Source organism: Salmo trutta, chromosome 13, assembly GCF_901001165.1.
Source record: "Salmo trutta chromosome 13, fSalTru1.1, whole genome shotgun sequence".
In the NCBI taxonomy this organism is placed as follows: Eukaryota; Metazoa; Chordata; class Actinopteri; order Salmoniformes; family Salmonidae; genus Salmo; species Salmo trutta.
The window spans coordinates 15,394,776-15,416,787 of NC_042969.1; the positions used below are offsets into that span (position 1 = coordinate 15,394,776).

Consider the following 22,012-nt stretch of genomic DNA (forward strand, 5'->3'; position numbering starts at 1 on the left):
TAGCAGCAGTGTAAAAAAGGGGTTCAATTCAAATAGTCTAGGTAGCCATTTGATTAACTGTTTAGCAGTCTAATGGCTTGGGGGTAGAAGCTGTTAATTGAAATGTTTTATTTTTATTTCACCTTTATTTAACCAGGTAGGCCAGTTGAGAACAAGTTCTCATTTACAACTGCGACCTGGCCAAGATAAAGCAAAGCAGTACGACAAAAACAACAACACAGAGTTACACATGGAGCCTTTTTAAGGAGCCTTTTGGACTTAGACTTGGCGCTCTGGTACTGCTTGCCCTGCGGGAGCAGAGAGAACAGTCTATGACTATTGTGGCTGGAGTCTTTGAACATTTTTAAGACTTTCTTCTGACACTGTCTGGTAAAGAGGCCCTGGATGGCAGGAAGCTTGGCCCCAGTGATGTACTGGGCCATACTCACTACCCTCTGTAGTGCCTTGCGGTCGGATGCCGAGCAGTTGCCATACCAAGCGATGATGCAACCAGTCAGGTTGCACTCGATGGTACAGCTGTAAAACTTTTTGAGGATCTGAGGACCCATGCCAAATCTTTTCAGTCTCCTGAAGGGGAATAGGTGTTGACGTGTCCTCTTCACGATTGTCTCGGTGTGATAGTTTGTTGGTGATGTGGACGCCAAGGAACTTGAAGCTCTCGACCCGCTCGGCCTCCCTTTTCCTGTAGTCCACGATCAGCTCTTTTGTCTTTCTCACGTTCAGGGAGAGGTTGTTGTCCTGGGACCACAATGCCAGGTCCCTGTAGGCTGTCTCATTGTTGTCGGTGATCAGGCCTACCACCGGTGTGTTGTTGGCAAACTTACTGATGGTGTTGGAGTGCGTGGCCACGCAGTCATGGGTGAACAGGAAGTGCAGGAGGGGACTAAGCACGCGCCCCTGAGGGGCCCCCGTGTTGAGGGTCAGCATGGCGGACGTGTTGTTACCTACTCGTACCACCTGTGGGCGGCTCATCAAGAAGTCCAGGATCCAGTTGCAGCGGGAAGTGTTTAGTCCCAGGGTCCTTAGCTTAGTGATGAGCTTTGAGGGCACTGTGGTATTAAACACTGAGCTGTAGTCAACGAACAGCATTCTCACATAGGTGTTACTTTTGTTCAAGGGAGAAAGGGCAGTGTGATGTGCAGTGGAGATTGTGTCATTTGTGGACTTGTTGGGGCGGTATGCGTATTGTAGTGGGTCGAGGGTTTCTGGGATGATGGTGTTGATGTGAGCCATGACCAGCCTTTCTAAGCACTTCATGGCTACAAACATGAGTGCTATGGGGGGGGGGGGGGGGGGGGGGGGGGGGGTTGTCATTTAGGCAGGTCATGGCTCACAAGGACTATGGTGATCTGCTTGAAACATGCAGATATTATAGACTTGGTCAGGGAGGTTGAAAATGTCAGTGAAGACACTTGCCAGTTGGTCTGCGCATGCTCTGAGTACGCGTCCTGGTAATCCGTCTGGCCCCGCGGCCTTGTGAATGTTGACCTGTTTAAAGGTCTTACTCATATCGACTAAGGAGAGCGTGATCACACAGTCATCCGGAACAGCTGATGCTCTCATGCATGGTTCAGTGTTGCTTGCCTCAACTTTTGACCATAGCGGGTCAGAAGCTTCCCCTGGGCACAATTTGGTTGAATCAACGTTGTTTCAGCATGATTTGTCAATGTATTGTGACGTGGAATCTACATTGGATTTGAAAAACTTGTTTTGAGGGTGAAATTTCAAACACAGGATTATGTCATCATGGTAACCAAATGTCAACATAGACAAACCTTATGTAAGATATATTGAACTTTAAATATTGTAACTTTAAAACAACGTCATAACGTCATAACACATCCACTATCAGAAAAGGAAAACAATATGCGGGGCAGAGAATTGATCTATCTACAGCTAACCTTTGGTCTCCCCTCCAGGGTTTTAACCAAGCCCAGACCATCTTAGCTATGATATTTGTCACTGTGTCACGACTTCCGCCAAAGTTGGTCCCTCTCCTTGTTCGGGCGGCGTTCGGCGGTCGACGTCACCGGTTTTCTAGTCGCCACCAATCCACGTTTCATTTTCCATTTGTTTTGTCTTCATTGTACACACCTGGTTCCCATTCCATAATTATTGTTCCTTATTTAACCCTCTGGTTTCCCCCTTGGTTTTGTGCGCGTTTGTTCGTGTCAAGTTGTCTCGTTTATGTGAACTGGATTATTTGTCTCCTTCGTGGAATATTGTTTTTGAGTAAAGTTAGGGTTATTACTCATCTCTGTGTCCTGCGCCTGACTCCGCATTACCTGCATCACCTAGACTTTTGACACACTGACTGTTACCAATGTGCTATCATGAGAATGTTGAGAGAAACTAAATAGATTCACCGTTGCTATCGAAGTCATTCAAAACAGTTGGTTTAACAGAGAAAATTAAATGTGACCCTACTTTATCACTAATACAGTATATTATCAATTATGCAATTTAGGTCTATATAGCATTTGTAAAGTCATCAACAGCTATTGTTTCAATTGAACCCATAATTCATCTAAGAATAGACAATACAATAGGCCTAGGGTTTCAAGCTCTGGTTGATTTCAAATGGAATGATATTTAGTTATGTTGAATTGTGTTTGGTTGTCAACGCAACCAAATATTAATATTTCAAGGATATTTTTATTTCCATCTGTGCCACTGTCTCACAACCAACAATCCAAGTTAAAGAATAGGACTAAATCAAATAAAACTTCATTTAAAGTGCCTATAAAGTTTGATTTTATTTAATGCTATTCTTTAACTTAGATTGTTGGTTGAGATTGGGATGTGAATCCAACATAGACAAACTGGAATTAAATCCAGACTAAGTCAACGGCACAGATGGAACTATCCAAGCAGAAGGTTAAATCTCCTTCAAATGTTGATATTTGGTTGCGTTGACAACCAAATAAAATACAATATCACTTTTGAAATACAATAAATTGCCTATTAGCTTGTCGACAAGTTAACAAATCATATATTGGATTCACGTCTCCAACTCAACCAAACATAACATTTAAAGATTAAGCCAGTGGCTCAGACGGAACTATCCTAACAGTAGATACATCTCCTTTAAATGTTGATATTTGGTTGTGTTGTCAACCAAATACAATTCAATATTACTTTTGAAATACAGTAAATAGCCTAAAGTTAAGGCTATCTTACAAACTAATGTAACATTCAACCTTAAAATGAGTAACACATCCATGGCCACATTTTGAGGTTACTGTAACTATACATGTCTTCTTATGTAATCACATAAAGTGTGCATGTTCAAGATAGCATGCAGAGGTTGTCGCAGGTCTGTGGAGATCTTCACAATTGCTGTAATAATCTGTGCAGAATCTCGAATGGCATTGATCAGTTGCACCATGTACTTTAATATAATCTCAACTGCAGTCCAGGTCATTTGGTTCTGCTATTAGATGAAGCACAGTGATAACACATTCATCTGTTGTTTAAGTAAACAAAATATCTGTATTACCGTTTCAACTTTGCTGTGCTTTTAAATGGTTGAAAGCGCAGTGATAGACACCAAAAATCCGACATTGGTTTTCCATTGGAAGCATAGTAATAACACATTGGAAATTCAACTAACTTTTGGCTGTATTTTTGAGTGAGTGAATATCGGTTGCTATCTCATTGATCACCATCTCAACCAAATATTACCCAATTATCCACGTTGAAACGAGGTGGTGTGCCCAGTGTGTACATTCAAAACGTTGAGAGGATATACTCAGGAGTTTAATACTGCAGCACAACACAACAGCAATGAATGGAAGGTAGACTGGATTAGTCTATCTTCTGCTACTCTCAGCCTGATCTGTCTGCGAATGTGTTTATTTTGCTTGATAAAGACAAAGCGATGGGGTTACAACCATTGATGCAGCAAATCCAAAACCTCCTTCCCCTTGTTCGCCCAATCAACCATTGATAACGTCTCTCTTCCCTCTCTCTCTCTGGCCCTTCTCTAGAAACCCAGAGAGCTGGGCCCTAGCCTGACACAGTGACGCCTACTCCACGGCCCCCCATAAGGCTATATGCACAAGGTTAAGGAACACAGTTACACAGATATTCAAAGTGCATTTACCTCTGCATTTGATTTGAGAGGAAGGAATAGGGAAAAACAGCAAACGGCAATCCACACTAAATAACTCAACGGGAGAATACTAAGACATTTTTAGTGTGGACTGCAGTGGTTAAACATATGCATACATAACATGTTGGGGCTGGGGACCCCCTGCCAGGGCCAGGCACGCCAAAGCCTCTCTAACAGGAATACCTCTGGGATCGCTAATGATTCATTAGCTTGTGTCATTAAGTCAGGCAAATGTCACCCTAGCTTCCTGGGGAAACTGTCACACCACGTGCACAACTCTGCAAGCACCGGGGAGCAGAGCCCCGTTAACAAGGCAAACTCTGACATCTAATGGTCAAATACTAAACTACACCGGTTTCTGCCAGCTCTCATTCAGGTAGCTCTGTAATATGGTTACATGCAGTCCTCCCTTTTCCTACTACATAGAAATTCTACCAAATGTAAAAACTACCAGCTATATGCACTACAATGCAACAGCAAGAGAGACACAGATGCACCCGCTGGACTAATCTGTGTTAAAGAGACTCGCTACAGTTAACATGAGGAGCAGGTGACCTTTGACCTGGAAGCGCCACTTACCCAGACAGTGACACATTATTACTGTCAGACTGGGACCAACAGACACATGATGGTGCTATGTGGTGAGCCTGGCACAATCATAACATTAATAATACATATTACTTATACACTTTTTTGGGGCTAAAGCTTAAATCGATTAATGGAATAAATAAAATCCCAATATTTTTTGTTAAATGAAAGTAATGTTATATTTAAATCCAGAGCTTATACTGATTGTTCCTGAAAGTATTCTTACCAGGTCTTACCAGCTTGGTTTGAAGCTCTGCATTTGAAGTCTTATCCAGGGTCTGAGTTTAACTGCCAGGGGACCATTTGAAAAAGCTCCCGATATTCATGTACCTTTCTTTCCATCTATTAGCATTGGACCTGTTTCTATCTGTCTGCTCTACCCATTGCATCCCTATGCCCCTATGAGCTGAACTGCAGGCCGGTGCTGGCCGTCTGGCCTGTTAAGACTTGAGTTCAACAGAGTGTGAGAAGATGGCCCCTCGTTTCTAAAACATAGTGAGGGGTATGAGGAGGTGGCGAGGGAGAGGCATTAAACACACAACTTAGAGAAGCTTAACTGGGGACACACATCCGTCCATGCCCACGCATACACACCACTCCCTCTCACACACACGCACGTACACACACACACACACACGCGCACGCACGCACACACCATTCTCCCTCTCACACATACACACACCCCTCTCTCTCTCACACACACTGCATTCTCTCTCTCTCACACACACACACACACACACACACACACACACACACACACACACACACACACACACACACACACACGCCGCATGAACACACATGCACATACAAAGGCACACCTGTCAGTGCCTTTCCACTGCGTGAGCACGAGCAAAGAAGTCTGGCCCTCCCTCGGCCCCTAATCTGTTTTATATAAGAAGAGCAATTCAACCCCCCCCCCTTTCTCATCTACAACCCTAAAATAATGGCATGAGCAATTTCACATTTTTGCAATGCATGTGGGCATGTATTGTTTCTCTCTTTCTCTCTCTCCCCTCTCTGTTTCTCTCACTCATGCTTCTCTCTTTCCCTCTCTCATCTCTCCCTCTTTCTCACTCTCTCCCTCGCTCACGCGTACACATAAGCTAAAGAAATGCAGGAGCCTGAATCTGACACACGTGGCTTCGGTGTGGCCACAGTCCCCGATCTGTCTTTGTGGCTCAGGGAGTTTAAAGCTCTACCATGGGTCTATAGATGCAGAGAACGGGAAATCCTCACTCTTTCTCTGTCACAAATGTGTTGCTGCTCGTAGTCTTAGAGACCTTCTGAAGTCAGGAAGCGTAAAGTGGAATGTGTGTCGTCAGTGTGCTGCTTGTGTGTGCTGGTGTTATGAAAGACAGCAGTCTACACTGAGCATAAAAACCATTAAGAACACCTGCTCTTTCCATGACATAGACTGACCAGGTGAATCCAGGTGAAAGCTGTGATCCCTTATTGATGTCACTTGTTAAATCCACTTCAATCAGTGTAGATGAAGGGAAGGAAACAGGTTAAAGAAGGATTTTTAATCCTTGACACAATTGAGACATGGATTGTGTATGTGTGACATTCAGAGGGTGAATAGGTGCCAGACACACCAGTTTGTGTCAAGAACTGCAATGCTGCTGGGTTTTTCACCCTCAACAGTTTCCCATTTGTATTACGAACAGTCCACCCCCCAAAGGACATCCAGCACAACCGTGGGAAGCATTGGAGTCAACATGGGCCAGCATCCGTGTGGAACACTTTTGACACCTTGTAGAGTCCATGCCCCGACGAATTGAGCATGCCGTGCAACTCAATATTAGGAAGGTGTTCCTAATGTTTGGTACACTCAGCGTATACCATGTTCTTGCTAAGTCTCAATGTGTGTTTCTTGTGTGTTTCTTGCTCAAGCCAGGGGGGCAGGGCCCAGAGGCCAGGGGCCAGGGGCCAGGAGACTGCTTGTTGTGCTGGTGTGTTGGTCTGTGACGTCCATTTCCAGGGAAGTCTGTCAGATAGAAAGATTTAATTAAATAGCACTTTGCTCCAGAGTGGTCCTCTCTTTGGAACCCTTCCCCACAACACTGCTTGTCTAAAATTAATTAGCTTGGGGCCTTTGGTGGCGGAGCGGACGGATCCTCAATGGTCAATGGGAAGAATCGTCTGTCCGTGAATGGAGGCCCATCTGAGAGGACACTTTATTTTTCTACACTTGAGGTTTGTTGTCTTTTGTGACCATTATCCCATTCACCATTTGCTTTCATGTAGCTGTGGCCCCAGTCAAAAACTCTTTGTGCTTCCTCCATGAATACAGCGAATGTGTCCATGGCAGGTAGCCCTTATAGCAAGTTAATCTCCCGAAAGAGTCCCATACAAGTACTTTTAAATTCTCCCTTGGCCACTGAGGGCCGTCATCAATCGGGCACTTCTGTCCTTTGTGGGCAGGGCCCACTTGCGTGAATGTGAAGCGCTGCCGTTGACAATGGCTGCCAAGTGTGGTGAAGTAATCACCTTCTGGGGAAACACAAGTAATTACTTCTAAACTGTTTGGGCTCTGGAGACAAACGGCATTGTGGTGAGCAGAAGAAGTGAATGGGTCCTTTTCAGGGGCAGTGGTGTGACGCTCGCTCTGTGAACCTCCTGTTTATCTGTTTACTTATAGATACAGCTCTCTTTAGCCACAGCCCCTCACAAGCACTGTAATGTGTGTGTGTGTGTAATGGGGTCAATTAAGATGACTTAAGTTCATATTTAGTTTAGAGTGATCAACATAATGTTTAGCATATTTGGAGTTTCTGTAATAAACATAATTTCCAGTGTTTATTTGTGACACTCAAAGGCTGTTTACACAGGCAGACCAATTCAGATTTTTTTTCCCCCAGTAATTGGTCTTTTGACCAATCACATCTGATCTTTTTCAGCGCTGATCTGATTGGTCAATATACCAATTAGTGAAACAAAGATCAAAATTGGGCTGCTGGTGTAAACGCAGCTAAGGTGTGAGTTGATGGTCACTGGACTTGAAGCTGAATGTTATGGATTATTTTCATATGAGACGCCACTGGCCCAGGTTGAGAGCAGTTCATGACGTGTCCACAATAATCAGCTTTCCAAACATAGATATGTCTTTGGGTGATGATCCCATTTATTGCATATGAAAAGATACATACAGTTGAAGTCGGAAGTTTACATACACTAAGTTGACTGTGCCTTTAAACAGCTTGGAAAATTCCAGAAAATGATGTCATGGCTTTAGAAGCTTCTGATAAGTTAATTTACATAATTTGAGTCAATTGGATGTGTACCTGTGGATGTATTTCAAGGCCTACCTTCAAACTCAGTGCCTCTTTGCTTGACATCATGGGAAAATCTAAAGAAATCAGCCAAGACTTCAGAAAAAAAATGGTAGACCTCCACAAGTCTGGTTCATCCTTGGGAACAGTTTCCAAACGCCTGAAGGTACCACGTTCATCTGTACAAACAATAGTACGCAAGTATAAACACCATGGGACCACGCAGCCGTCATACCGCTCAAGAAGGAGACGCATTCTGTCTCCTAGAGATGAACGTACTTTGGTGCAAAAAGTGCAAATCAATAATTGAACAACAGCAAAGGACCTTGTGAAGATGCTGGAGGAAACAGGTACAAAAGTATCAAAATCCACAGTGAAATGAATCGTATATCCACATAACCTGAAAGGCCGCTCAGCAAGGAGGAAGCCACTGCTCCAAAACCACCATAAAAAAGTCAGACTACGGTTTGCAACTGCACATGGGGACAAAGATAATACTTTTTGTAGAAATGTCCTCTGGTCTGATGAAACAAACATAGAACTGTTTGACCATAATGACCATCGTTATGTTTGGAGGAAAAAGGGGGATGCTTGCAAGCCGAAGAACACCAGCATCATGTGCTGCATCATGTGGGGGTGCTTTGCTGCAAGAGGGACTGGTGCACTTCACAAAATAGATGGCATCATGAGGGAGGAAAATTATGCGGATATATTGAAGCAACATCTCAAGATATCAGTGAGGAAGTTAAAGCTTGGTCGCAAATGGGTCTTCCAAATGGACAATGACCCCAAGCATACTTCCAACGTTGTGACAAACTGGCTTAAGGACAACAAAGTCAAGGTATTGGAGAGGCCATCACAAAGCCCTGACCTCAATCCTATAGAACATTTGTGGGCAGAACTGAAAAAAAGTGTGTGCGAGCAAGGAGGACTACAAACCTGATTCAGTTACACCAGCTCTGTCAGGAGGAATGGGCCAAAATTCACCCAACTTATTGTGGGAAGCTTGCGGAAGGCTACCCGAAACATTTGACCCAAGATAAACAATTTAAAGGAAATGCTACCAAATACTAATTGAGTGTATGTAAACTTCTGACCCACTGGGAATGTGATGAAAGAAATAAAAGCTGAAATAAATCGTTCTCTCTACTATTATTCTGACATTTCACATTCTTAAAATAAAGTGGTGATCCTAACTGACCTAAGACAGGGAACTTTTACTAGGATTAAATGTCAGTTATTGTGAAAAACTGAGTTTAAATGCATTTGGCTAAGGTGTATGTAAACTTCCAACTTCAACTGTAGTTCCAATACAAAATATGACCATATAAAGTGCTGGTGGGTAATCTATAAGCATGTTCCTGTGGGACAGTAAGAACCGTATGCCCTCTCCTCTCACGTAATAATAGATGCCTTTTATATAGCGCTTTTCATTACAAACAAGAATCTCAGTCACTTTGAACACAAAATAAACAAAAAATATTTAACCTGTGCCAGAGAGGATGAGGCGAAGCAAGACAGTCAACTCCGCCCAAAATCTGTCCACGCAGACTTGGCCCGTTTAACACTCATTACGTTAAGCAGACCAAGTGAGGGGTTTTTGTATGGGGGCAATGAGAGTGTTGAATTTGGTCAAGATAAAAGTGAACTGCTATTTTGATAGTTGAGGATTATTAATAGAAGTTTCATAATGCTTAGGTTGTTACAATTGTATACAAAGATAATTGGCGAGCTAGAATGTTCCCACCTGAACTCACCTCCCCTCTTCTGCCTTTTGCCTTTGCGGACATGTATTTCCATTGTTAGAGCGGTCAGTCGACCATCTTGTCAATATAATAGACCATCTTTTCCCGTGCTAACCCTTCCTGGGCCTTTTCTCAATAAGATATGCTCAACTCCTGCGTCCTCTCTTCTCCGTCCTCGCTCGCCTCCTTTTGAAAACAAAGGTAACTGAGGAGAGGCGGCGAGGAGAGGGTACCTGGATGAAAATGCACTTTTCTGAAATGAGACTCTCCTCCCCTCGCGCGTCATCAGGTAAATTACTTTTACAGGGATGAATCCCAAAATAACATGTAAAGTGATAAAAACAAATGAAGTTTGTTGTGCAAGACATTTTATAGATTATGTTTTTATGCGTGTGCATGGTTCTCTTCCAACAACAACAAAAAAGCTGATTTCAGAGGGTGTGTGGCGTATTTCAAACCTCTTCCGTGAAGGACTCAGGTGGGATCCGCATGACTGTCCTGGATGAAAGGTGGCAATCTACCCGACCGGTTTCCAGGTCACGGAGGAGACAGGATGGAGTAGAGAGGGTGGAGGACGGACTTTTTCCAAATGAAAAAATACCCTGGTCACCTGCACTACTTATATACATGTGCCCAATGACCCTTGACCCAACATATAGTGCCCTCTAGTGTACAAAACAAGTTAAAACATCCCTGGACAGACAACCTACACAGCACATTAAATGACACATAAGCAAGCACAATGGTTCCTACACAATATCTGTTGATAGTGATTGACGCCAGACTGGATGTACACGAACACACTGATTCTTCACTGTTGTTGTATTGTATTGATTGCTACATATTCGTCGCCAAACCCACTGGCTCCAGGTCATCTATAAGTCTTTGCTAGGTAAAGCCCCGCCTTATCTCAGCTCACTGGTCACCATAGCAACACCCACCCGTAGCACGCGCTCCAGCAGGTATATTTCACTGGTCATCCCCAAAGCCAACACTTTCTATTGGCCGCCTTTCCTTCCAGTTCTCTGCTGCCAATGACTGGAACGAATTGCAAAAATCACTGAAGCTGGAGACTTATATCTCCCTCATTAACTTTAAGCATCAGCTGTCAGAACAGCTTACTGATCACTGTACCTGTACACAGCCCATCTGTAATATAGCACACCTAACTACCTCATCCCCATATTGTTACTTATCTTCTTGCTCTTTTGCACCCCAGTATCTCTACTTGCACATCATCATCATCTGCACATCTATCACTCCAGTGTTAATGCTAAATTGTAATTATTTCGCCACAATGACCTATTTATTGCCTTACCTCCCTAATCTTACTACATTTGCACAAACTGTACATAGATTTTTCTATTGTGTTATTGACTGTACGTTTGTTTATCCCATGTGTAACTCTGTGTTGTTGTTTTTGTTGCACTGCTTTGTTTTATCTTGCGCAGGTTGCAGTTGTAAATTAGAACTTGTTCTCAACTGGCCTACCTGGTTAAATAAAGGTAAAAATAAAACAATTTATAAAAATTGTATTGATGACATCCTGTGAACACTGTGTGATTCTGTAGCAGCTGACAACGTCACTGCCTTTTGATTTTACAGAACAGTTGGTGCTGTCTGATTAGGATATAAAGGACCTGTCTCCAAGAGGCTGGTGTTTACAGAACAGTTGGTGCTGTCTGATTAGGAAATAAAGGGCCTGTCTCCAAGAGGCTGGTGTTTACAGAACAGTTGGTGCTGTCTGATTAGGATATAAAGGACCTGTCTCCAAGAGGCTGGTGTTTACAGAACAGTTGGTGCTGTCTGATTAGGATATAAAGGACCTGTCTCCAAGAGGCTGGTGTTTACAGAACAGTTGGTGCTGTCTGATTAGGATATAAAGGACCTGTCTCCAAGAGGCTGGTGTTTACAGAACAGTTGGTGCTGTCTGATTAGGATATAAAGGACCTGTCTCCAAGAGGCTGGTGTTTACAGAACAGTTGGTGCTGTCTGATTAGGATATAAAGGGCCTGTCTCCACGAGGCTGGTGTTTACAGAACAGTTGGTGCTGTCTGATTAGGATATAAAGGACCTGTCTCCAAGAGGCTGGTGTTTACAGAACAGTTGGTGCTGTCTGATTAGGATATAAAGGACCTGTCTCCAAGAGGCTGGTGTTTACAGAACAGTTGGTGCTGTCTGATTAGGATATAAAGGGCCTGTCTCCAAGAGGCTGGTGTTTATAGAACAGTTGGTGCTGTCTGATTAGGATATAAAGGGCCTGTCTCCACGAGGCTGGTGTTTACAGAACAGTTGGTGCTGTCTGATTAGGATATAAAGGAGTGCTCAGAAATAACCAGTTAAATTTGTAATAAACTGTATGGATGTTTGTTTGACTTGACCAACGACAGCTCTCCTTTTTGTTCACCTGGACATTTCTATTACATTATGTATGTATGTGTGTGTGTGTGTGTGTGTGTGTGTGTGTGTGTGTGTGTGTGTGTGTGTGTCTGACCCCCGACGAACAGAAGTTAATGGAATTTTCCAATTTGAATAAAGCACCTTTGCACTTTGCCTACCTTAAAGTGTATGGGAAGGGACTTTACCTACCTTAAAATGGATGGGAGGGGACTTTACCTACCTTAAAATGGATGGGAGGGGACTTTACCTACCTTAAAATGGATGGGAGGGGACTTTACCTACCTTAAAATGGATGGGAGGGGACTTTACCTACCTTAAAATGGATGGGAGGGGACTTTACCTACCTTAAAATGGATGGGAGGGGACTTTACCTATCTTAAAATGGATGGGAGGGGACTTTACCTATCTTAAAATGGATGGGAGGGGACTTTACCTACCTTAAAATGGATGGGAGGGGACTTTACCTATCTTAAAATGGATGGGAGGGGACTTTACCTATCTTAAAATGGATGGGAAGGGACTTTACCTATCTTAAAATGGGTGGGAGGGGACTTTACCTATCTTAAAATGGATGGGAGGGGACTTTACCTACCTTAAAATGGATGGGAGGGGACTTTACCTATCTTAAAATGGATGAGAAGGGACTTTACCTATCTTAAAATGGATGGGAGGGGACTTTACCTATCTTAAAATGGATGGGAAGGGACTTTACCTATCTTAAAATGGGTGGGAAGGGACTTTACCTATCTTAAAATGGATGGGAGGGGACTTTACCTATCTTAAAATGGATGGGAGGGGACTTTACCTACCTTAAAATGGATGGGAGGGGACTTTACCTACCTTAAAATGGATGGGAAGGGACTTTACCTATCTTAAAATGGATGGGAGGGGACTTTACCTACCTTAAAATGGATGGGAGGGGACTTTACCTATCTTAAAATGGATGGGAGGGGACTTTACCTATCTTAAAATGGGTGGGAGGGGACTTGGTTGTAACTTTTTCATTTGCTGTTTGGCTCAGTTATAAGAGCAGTGAGTCTGAATTGCTTTTCATAATTATATATTATATTTCTAGTTATCCTAATGAATTGTCAATGTAAGATGTAACTTTGCATATATGTTATATGCATGTACATCAAAGATCTCTCTAAGCTATATGTATACTAGATATCCTTCTTAATATGCCTAATACATTTATGATGAGGCAGCACAGCGGTAGATTTGACCCAATTGTTGAATACGGTCATGTCGTTTGATGTATTAAACATGTGGATTGGCAACATGAAGGGAATGCTAATCATGATGATTTGGATATCAATGGTTTAGAAACAGAATGATGTGTGGGCTGAGGTGTTGTGTAACATTGTCACACACTTCACTATTATTAAATCGTTTAGTGCTAAGTTAATATTCATGGTTACATGAAATCTTTAGATTTTGGTAATTATTTGCATTAATCCACTGAATTAAGACGAATGTAGTGATAACTTTGAATCAGTGAGGCCCCTCCAAGCCCCCCTAATGTGAGGTATTGATGTGTTGAAGGTACCTGTTAAAACAGTTGGCACACAGTTTGGACACTCATCGGTACAACACAAGACATGCAACCAGAGGTCTCTTCACAGTCCCCAGGTCCAGAACAGAGGCTGGAAAATACACCGTATTAATTAGAGCCATGACTAAATGGAACTCTTTGTGGACCCCAGGTAACTCAAGCAAGCAATAAAACCAGATTTAAAAAAACAGATAAAAGAAGACCTTACTGCACAAAGGGGACTGTGAAGAGACACAACCATTTTATATATCTTGTATTGGAATTTGCAGTGTATTATGTATTATAAACTGGGTGGTTCGAGCCCTGAATGCTGATTGGCTGACAGCCGTATACCACAGGTATGACAAAACATTTATTTTTACTGCTCTAATTACGTTGGTAACCAGTTTATAATAGCAATAAGGCACCTCTGGGGTTTGTGGTATATGGCCACGGCTAAGGGCTGTATCCAGGCACTCCGCGTTGCGTCGTGCATATCAATAGTCCTTAGCCGTGGTATATTGGCCATATACCATAGCCACTCGGGCCTTATTGCTTAATTAGACCAAGATATGGTGTGTATGTACTGATATGTAGGCTATGTGTGACTTTTTAAATGTATGTAGTTCCGTCCTTGACTAATAATGTTCTGTCCTAGGTGTTATGTCATGTTTCATGTGGACCCCAGGAAGAGTAGCTGATGCTTTTGCAGCGGCTAATTGGGATCCTAATAAATACCAAAAATACCCAAATCTGATGAAATGTATCAATCTCAGCACTAGATGGCGCTATAAACCCACTCTGTTATGACAGTTCAAAACCAGTAGTATCACTAAATTAAGGGTGCCTTCAAAACCTGTTCCTTCTTTCCAACTGTAATAAGAGATTTCCTCACATACTACCCACTCACACGGTTGTAATGTTAGACAAGTCATTACTACACAGAACCTTTGATGACTCAGTCTTCACCTGACAGGGGGGAGGGGGGAGGGGGGGAGGGGGGGCTCTGTGACCAAACAGAGACCTTGTTCCACTCCACAGTACAGGAGAGGTGGGTACATGTTTTATTCACTCACCTATTTGTTCTTTACACCACCAGGTGCAGTAGCAGCTGAGCCTGGTCTGAAGTATCATGAGTGCCCAACCCACAATGCAGTCCCTCTCCCCAATACAGCTCTACCTCAGTTCACATGACATCTTGTTTTGATGGCTGATCAATGGGAACATTAGTTCTTCAGATCAACAGTATGCATGTTGGGGACTAAATATATGATTAATCTCCTCTCGCTCTTCTCGCTGTGGTTCCCTCTTCAAGGTTATTTTGCAACACTGTGACTTTCTCCTTTTAACTGCTTACTCACTGCCAAAGGTTATAATGAGCAGTAGTTAACAGCCTGTGTGTGAGAGAGAAATCATCTTTGGGGCCCCACAACTGAGTAGTATTGGCTGGGGGGGGCTCCAGGGAGAAGGGGGCCCTTCCTACCCAGTGTGTCTCTGGCTCCTGAGGGTGTCCCTGACAGCCACAGGACCAGGGTGTAATCCCACATGCCACTGCAGGCTGCATTGGAACCAGGGGCCATGAGGAATAAGAGAAACTTCTTCCTATTTGATTTGACTGCATTTAATATGCAGTCAAATCTAACAGGGAGTACTTACTCAGCACTTCAAAGGACCTTTTGACAACTTAGATTCTGAAGACTGGTAACAAGAGCGCTCGTTCGTTACAGATGTGGAGTATGATGTTGCTGAGGCTACAGTTTAATTGGATTGGGCAGAGGATTTTAGCAGCTTTTGTTTCTCCACGCTTTCAACTGCAAAGAATTTCAGATGATAATGTAATTAACACATTCAATCTAGGATTGTTTCAAGTCAACACAAACCTATTTCTGTTTCTGCAAGTCAATTGGTCTATTTACGAATTATTCCATAATATATTCCATACAGTACCAGTCAAAAGTTTGGACACCTGCTCATTCAAGGGTTTTTCTTTATTTTACTATTTTCTACATTGTAGAATAATAGTGAAGATGTCAAAATTATGAAATAACACATATGGAATCATGTAGTATATTTGAGATTCTTCAAAGTAGCCACCCTTTGCCTTGATGACAGCTTTGCACACTCATATGTGTGAGACTGTTGGAAAAGCATTCCAGGTGAAGCTGGTTGAGAGAATGCCAAGAGTGTGCAAAGCTGTCATCAAGGCAAAGGGTGGCTACTTTGAAGAATCTAAAATCTAGTTTCATTTCTTTAACACTTTTTTGGTTACTACATGATTCCATATGTGTCATTTCATAGTTTTGATGTCTTCACTATTATTCTAAAATGTAGAAAATAATAAAAAATAAAGAAAAACCCTTGAATGAGTAGGTGTGTCCAAACTTTTAACTGGTACTGTATTTCCTGATCACATGACCTGACCAAGAAACACATCCAGACCCTATAACCTGGACAGATCAGGAAAACCTCTTGGCCTTATACAACATAGATGAAGAGAGGTCACTAGGTTGTGTCCTGCTCCCTCCTAGCCTGTTGTTACGCCATCTCCTGACATGCTATGTTGTTTACATCCCAGACCTTAAGATCCCCACTTATTGGATTATTCAAACACTCAGACCATTGATTCAATACAACAAACTGGGATAGTACACATGCAACTCCACATACTGTTGTGTAGCTATAGTGCATTCGGAAAGTATTCAGACCCCTTGATTTTTCACACATTTTGTTACATTACAGCCTTATTCTAAAATTGATTAAATTGTCCCCCCCCATCATTAATCTATACACAATACCCCATAATGACAAAGCAAAATCAGATTTTTTGAAATTTCTGCTAATTTATCAAAAATAAAAAACTGAAATATCACATATACTTAAGTACTCAATACTTTGTTGAAGCACCTTTGGCAGCGATTACAGCCTTGAGTCTTCTTGGGTATGACGCTACAAGCTTTGCACTCCGTATTTGGGGAGTTTCTCCCATTCTTTTCTGCAGATCCTGTCAAGCTCTGTCAGGTTGGATGGGGAGCGTCACTGCATAGCTATTTTCAGGTCTCTTCAGGACAAAGGCCCTAAGCACACAGCCAAAAATACGTGTGTTGGGTCATTGTCCTGTTGAAAAACAAATGAAAGTCCCACTAAGCGCATACCAGATGGGATGGCATATCGAACCCGATGTTCGATCGGGTTCAAGTCCAGGTTCTGGCTGGGCCACTCAAGGACATTCAGAGACTTGTCCCGAAGCCACTCCTGCGTTGTCTTGGCTGTGTGCTTAGGGTCGTTGTACTGTTGGAAGGTGAACCTTCACCCCAGTCTGAAGTCCTGAGCACTCTGGAGCAGGTTTTCATTAAGGATATCTCTGTACTTTGCTCCATTCATCTTTCCTTCGATCCTGACTAGTCTCCCGGCCCCTGCCAGTGAAAAACATCCCCACAGCATGATGCTGCCATCACCATGCTTCACTGTAGGGATGGTGCCAGGTTTCCTCCAGATGTTAAGCTTGGCATTCAGGCCAAAGAGTTCAATCTTGGTTTCATCAGACCAAGGAATGTTGTTTCTCATGGTCTGAGAGTCCTTTAGGTGCTCCAAGCGGGCTGTCGTGCTTTTTACTGAGGAGTGGCTTCTGTCTGGCCTACTTGGTGGAGTGCTGCAGAGATGGTTGTGGAGAAGGAACTCTGAAACTCTGTCAGAGTGACCATCGGGTTCTTCGTCACCTCCAAAATATTTCTAAAAACCTGTTTTCGCTTTGTCATTATGAGGTATTGTGTGTAGATTGATGAGGAATTCATTTAATTTAGTCCATTTTAGAAGAAGGCTGTAACATAACAAAATGTGGAAAAAGGGAAGGGGTCTGAATACTTTCCCGAATGCATTGTATATAGCTTTAGGATTTTACTATCAAATCATTTGACAATGATTCAACATAGATGCAAGGTTTATGAACTGATATACAAAACAACAATTGACACATCAATCCGTTCTTTTCAATTTAAACTATTATATAAAATTATCGCCACAAAAAGAATGCTGAATACATGGGGCATTGAACAGTCAGCCCTGTGCAGACTCTGCCACGAGGAAACGGAATCGATAGATCTCTTTTGGTGATGTCCTTCCGTGGCACGTTTATGGAGTCAGTAGCATTCCAAAATAGGCCACAGTGTAACCAAAAGACTTTGCATTTTGAACAAAGAGAAAAATTGGCATATAAATGTTGCTGATTACAGATGAGCAGCTCTCACAGCGCAGGTGTTCGTTTTATGACAAACCAGTATTTCATAGTCCGTTACATAAGGAATGCTTGATTTGTCATGAAAATAAACGGTAAAGGGCAGTGGAGATTATTCTTGTCCAAATAATCTGCCCCGTTGAGTGATGACAAGAAGCGTATGCCGCTTGAGCCGTGGGGGGAGGGGGGGGGGGGGGGGCTGCTGCCATTGACGATACAGCCTTGCCTAAAATGGGAGCGCGGCGAAGCGATGACAATCGAACGGTATCAATGTGGGAACCAGCGCTCTGGTGCTGAGGAGAACGGAGCATCATCACCGATCAAAACACCGCAGCCTTCAGCATCTCAACCGAACCCGCCCCCAAACAAAGGAAAGATGGCCATTTCAAGGTAAAACGTTTATTCTCACTGATACATTTGTTTCTGTTTTGGCAACAGTGAAGAGTAGATTGTACAACATTCATTGATTGGGAGCATCAGTGAGCAAGGATGAACTATGGCATTTTGGAAGGGGTTGTTTGAATCCCTTTCCTTCTCAATTTCCTATGTAAAATACTATATATGTTTATTTGCAATGGAAGTGGGGTATCAAGGAATAATACTGTCGTTAATTTTGTGAGAATGTGTTTGGCGATTGGGGTTCAAATTTGCACAAGTCTCTGTTGATAGATAATGAAATGCACAGACACTCGTACTCTACTGGTCTAACGCAGCTGTTACAGAGACATTGCCATATGTATACCATGTATGCAATGGTTTTGCAGCTACAGTGGGGTCTGAAATGATTGAAACACTTGATAAAGATGAGTAATAAGGAATGTATAAAATAAATTATTCAAATACTTAGCTATATTGTATGCTCCAAAAAATTGGGAAATTATATTATTTTATACTATATGTTGTTTAAAATAAGTCATAGTAAAAAGAATATTTAAAAAAAATGTAAATGAATGAATTCATAGTGAAATTAAATCAGCCTCAACAATGAAGTCCTCTAGAATTAGAGAGTACATGCTGTTTGAAAGCAGACAAACCTCAGTTCGAGCTTGTGCTTTTGTCTTCTCTCATCCTCTCCTTCAAGAAAACCGACTGACAGAAAAAAGGAGCTGTGAGACATCGGGTGGAAACGGTGAAGGCTGTCAGAGCTACAGTCACGCATGCTGTCTCCCCCACCCTGCCAGCTTCAGCATGTCCACCTCTGAGGCGCCTGGTGTGAGCAGTAACTCCAGCACCGTGCCCTGGGACCCTGGTTCCTCTGGTCCTCCTGGCCCCACAGACTGGCCGTCGGTGGCCAACAGCGTGGTGAAGATGATGCTGATCTCAGCCATTGTGTGTATGTCTCTGTTTGGTAACGTGGTGGTGTTGTTGGTGTTCCAGAGGAAGCCTCAGCTCCTCCACGTGGCCAACCGCTTCGTGCTCAACCTCCTCCTGGCAGACCTGCTCCAGACCATGCTGGTCATGCCCTTCGCCATCGCTGCCACCGTGCCTGGTGTGTGGCCCCTGGATGCCCGCTTCTGCCAGGCCCTGGTAGTGCTCATGCACCTGTTTGCCTTCGCCGGGGTGAACACCATCATCGTGGTGTCGGTGGACCGTTATCTGGCCATCATCCACCCGCTGTCCTACCCCACCCGCATGACCCCTCATCTGGGCACCAACCTCATTGCCTGCACCTGGGTGTTGAGTCTGCTCCAGAGCACGCCGCCCCTCTACGGCTGGGGGGCCATAGACTTTGACCGCAGGCATAACGTGTGTTCTGTGGTGTGGTCCTCCAGCCTGTCCTACTCAGTCCTAGTTGCCACCTGCTCCTTCTGGCTGCCGGTGCTCATCATGCTGGGCTGTTACTGGATGGTATTCAGGGCAGCTAGGAGGCAGAACGCCCTGGTGCACCCCATCCAGACACACTCTAAGTCCCAGCCCAACCTGCCTCTGGATCCCCAGGCCCCCTGCCCAGGCAGCGCCCAGCGCCCACCCCAACAGGCACCCCCACCCCTGGACTCCTTCTCAGCCGGGGGGTACCCCATCCGGGGCAGGCACAGACGCTTCCACTACCACTGCAAGGCAGCCCGGGTGGTGTTCGTCATCATGGCCTCGTACATCCTGAGCATGGGACCTTACAGTGTTCTCAACACGGTCTCCATTCGCTCCAGTGCTGCTGTGCCTCCATGGCTGGCCTCCCTAGCCCTGGTGCTCTTCTTCTTGCAGTGCTGCCTCCACCCCTACATCTACGGCTACATGCACCGCAGCGTGAGGAAGGAGTTCCTGGCCCTGCTGTGTGGTCCTCTCTGCAGGCAGGGCCGTCCCTGCCACAACTCCGCCCAGGACAGCTGCTTCACCGTGACCGACGGACGCTCCATGCACCCCAACCTGCCCAGTCTGGCCACACGTGTCTGCCCCCTCCGCACCTGGGAGGAGGGCACCACCACAGAGGCCACCTCCTCCTCCCCCACCATGGATAGGAGGTCCAGGGACACCCACAAAGAGACCGCCAGCCTGAGCTCTGAGAGAGAGCTGACTGTCCACACCACTACCAAGTAGAACAGTCTACAGCGAAACAGCCTGGGAGATGGGTTGACTCGTCTTTCATGTGGATATTTTCACATGCAATGAAGACATCATGGTTATTCAGCATGGTTAAACTTGAGCAGATCTGCCTTCTAGTCTACAGGGTTATCCATTCTGACATAGACTGTTTGTTGTGATTCGGGGTTGTTGTATTTTTGATGGCTAGATTGACCAAGTAATGCTTATTTGCCATAGACATGGTTCCAGGAAAAGAATTGCAACCTGAGTTGCAGTATTTTCCTTGAAAAGCCATTGTTGGCTCTCCTATTGTTAGGTCATGGTTGACGCGGCATTGAAAAAAGCGTATCTACTGTTATGTCTACGAGAGTACTAGACAGGGTCACCAAAGTGTATTTATTGATAATTTTGTGCATTCAAAAGTATGTTTCGATATGGCATTAGCCATTGAGAAATATAAAGGGAAGGGGGAGTGTTTCTAGAGGCAATCTCTGTCAAATTGCCACAAAATAGATCACATATCATATCAACTTGAAAAAGCATGCCACAAATGTACTTGATTTGAGTGTTGTAAATGTCGCTACAGAACACAATTTCCCCTTGGTGACAGCTTCTGTTTATCTTCTGTGAGGAGCATGATTAGAATGTGTTAACCGTTACCGCTCACCCTGCCCATAGTGTATAACACGTGATGTCAAGGAAGAGATGGCCGAGAGAGATCAACATGACCAGTGATTCATTAGTCTAGATCACTACTTTAGCACCAGAATCATGCTGCCTTCCCCAAACAGCATCTCATCTGGCTAATATCGCCCATTTATCTGTGCCCCATGATTCAGTCAGTCTAAGCAGCCTGCCAGTGCAGCCAATTAATTCAGGGTGTTATGGGGACTGGGGACTGTCCATGCCTGTCCTCAAAGCCTATTGAGCGGCTGAACCGTCTGGTTCCCTTTCAAAGCAGCTCGTCAGTGAGCTGTACAGTGTCTCATTGACTGTTCCCCTCCACTACCAAGTGGATGGCTCGACCAAGCCTTCTGAAAGCTACACTGTTCATGTTTGCCTTAGCCAATTTGTCCCTCTCATCTCAGAGTTTTAAAGGAGGCTGAGAGCTCTCAAACTCCCATTACCTGTACACTGCAATGCATCTTGGTAGGGCTCCACTGACTATATCCGCTCACTTAGCCGCTTCTGTAAAGCGTAGTTAGTATTAGTATACCATAAGTATTGGTGTTACTTTATCTTTGCACTTTATCAGAGCTTAGGGCATGGAGGTCAGACTAGTAGTCGATATGAAACAGGTTAGAGTACTGTAAACCCAGTACTATAGCTGGGTTTACATGTTGAGACCTCTGAAAATACTGATGGTCTCAAACGTTCAATATAGTAAATGTACATACAGTGCATTGGGAAAGTATTCAGACCCCTTGACTTTTTTCACATTTTGTTTCCTTACAGCCTTATTCTAAAATGGATTAAATATTTTTTTCCCTCATCAATCTACACACAATGCCCCAAAATGACAACGCAAAAACAGGTTATTATTTACATAGCAAACAGTCGGAATAGTTATGAGACTCCAAATTGAGCTAAGGAGCATCCTGTTCC

General features: G+C 43.8%; 1 protein-coding gene across 1 annotated transcript; it reads left to right on the forward strand.

The window, feature by feature from the left end:
* Nucleotides 1-18,144: 18,144 nt before the first annotated feature.
* Nucleotides 18,145-21,615, forward strand: LOC115204884 (probable G-protein coupled receptor 101). Its single transcript, XM_029770486.1, has 2 exons — nt 18,145-18,277; nt 18,969-21,615. Exon 2 carries the CDS (start codon nt 19,076-19,078, stop codon nt 20,420-20,422), a length of 1,347 nt encoding a protein of 448 aa, XP_029626346.1. The 5' UTR covers nt 18,145-18,277; nt 18,969-19,075; the 3' UTR covers nt 20,423-21,615.
* Nucleotides 21,616-22,012: the final 397 nt, after the last annotated feature.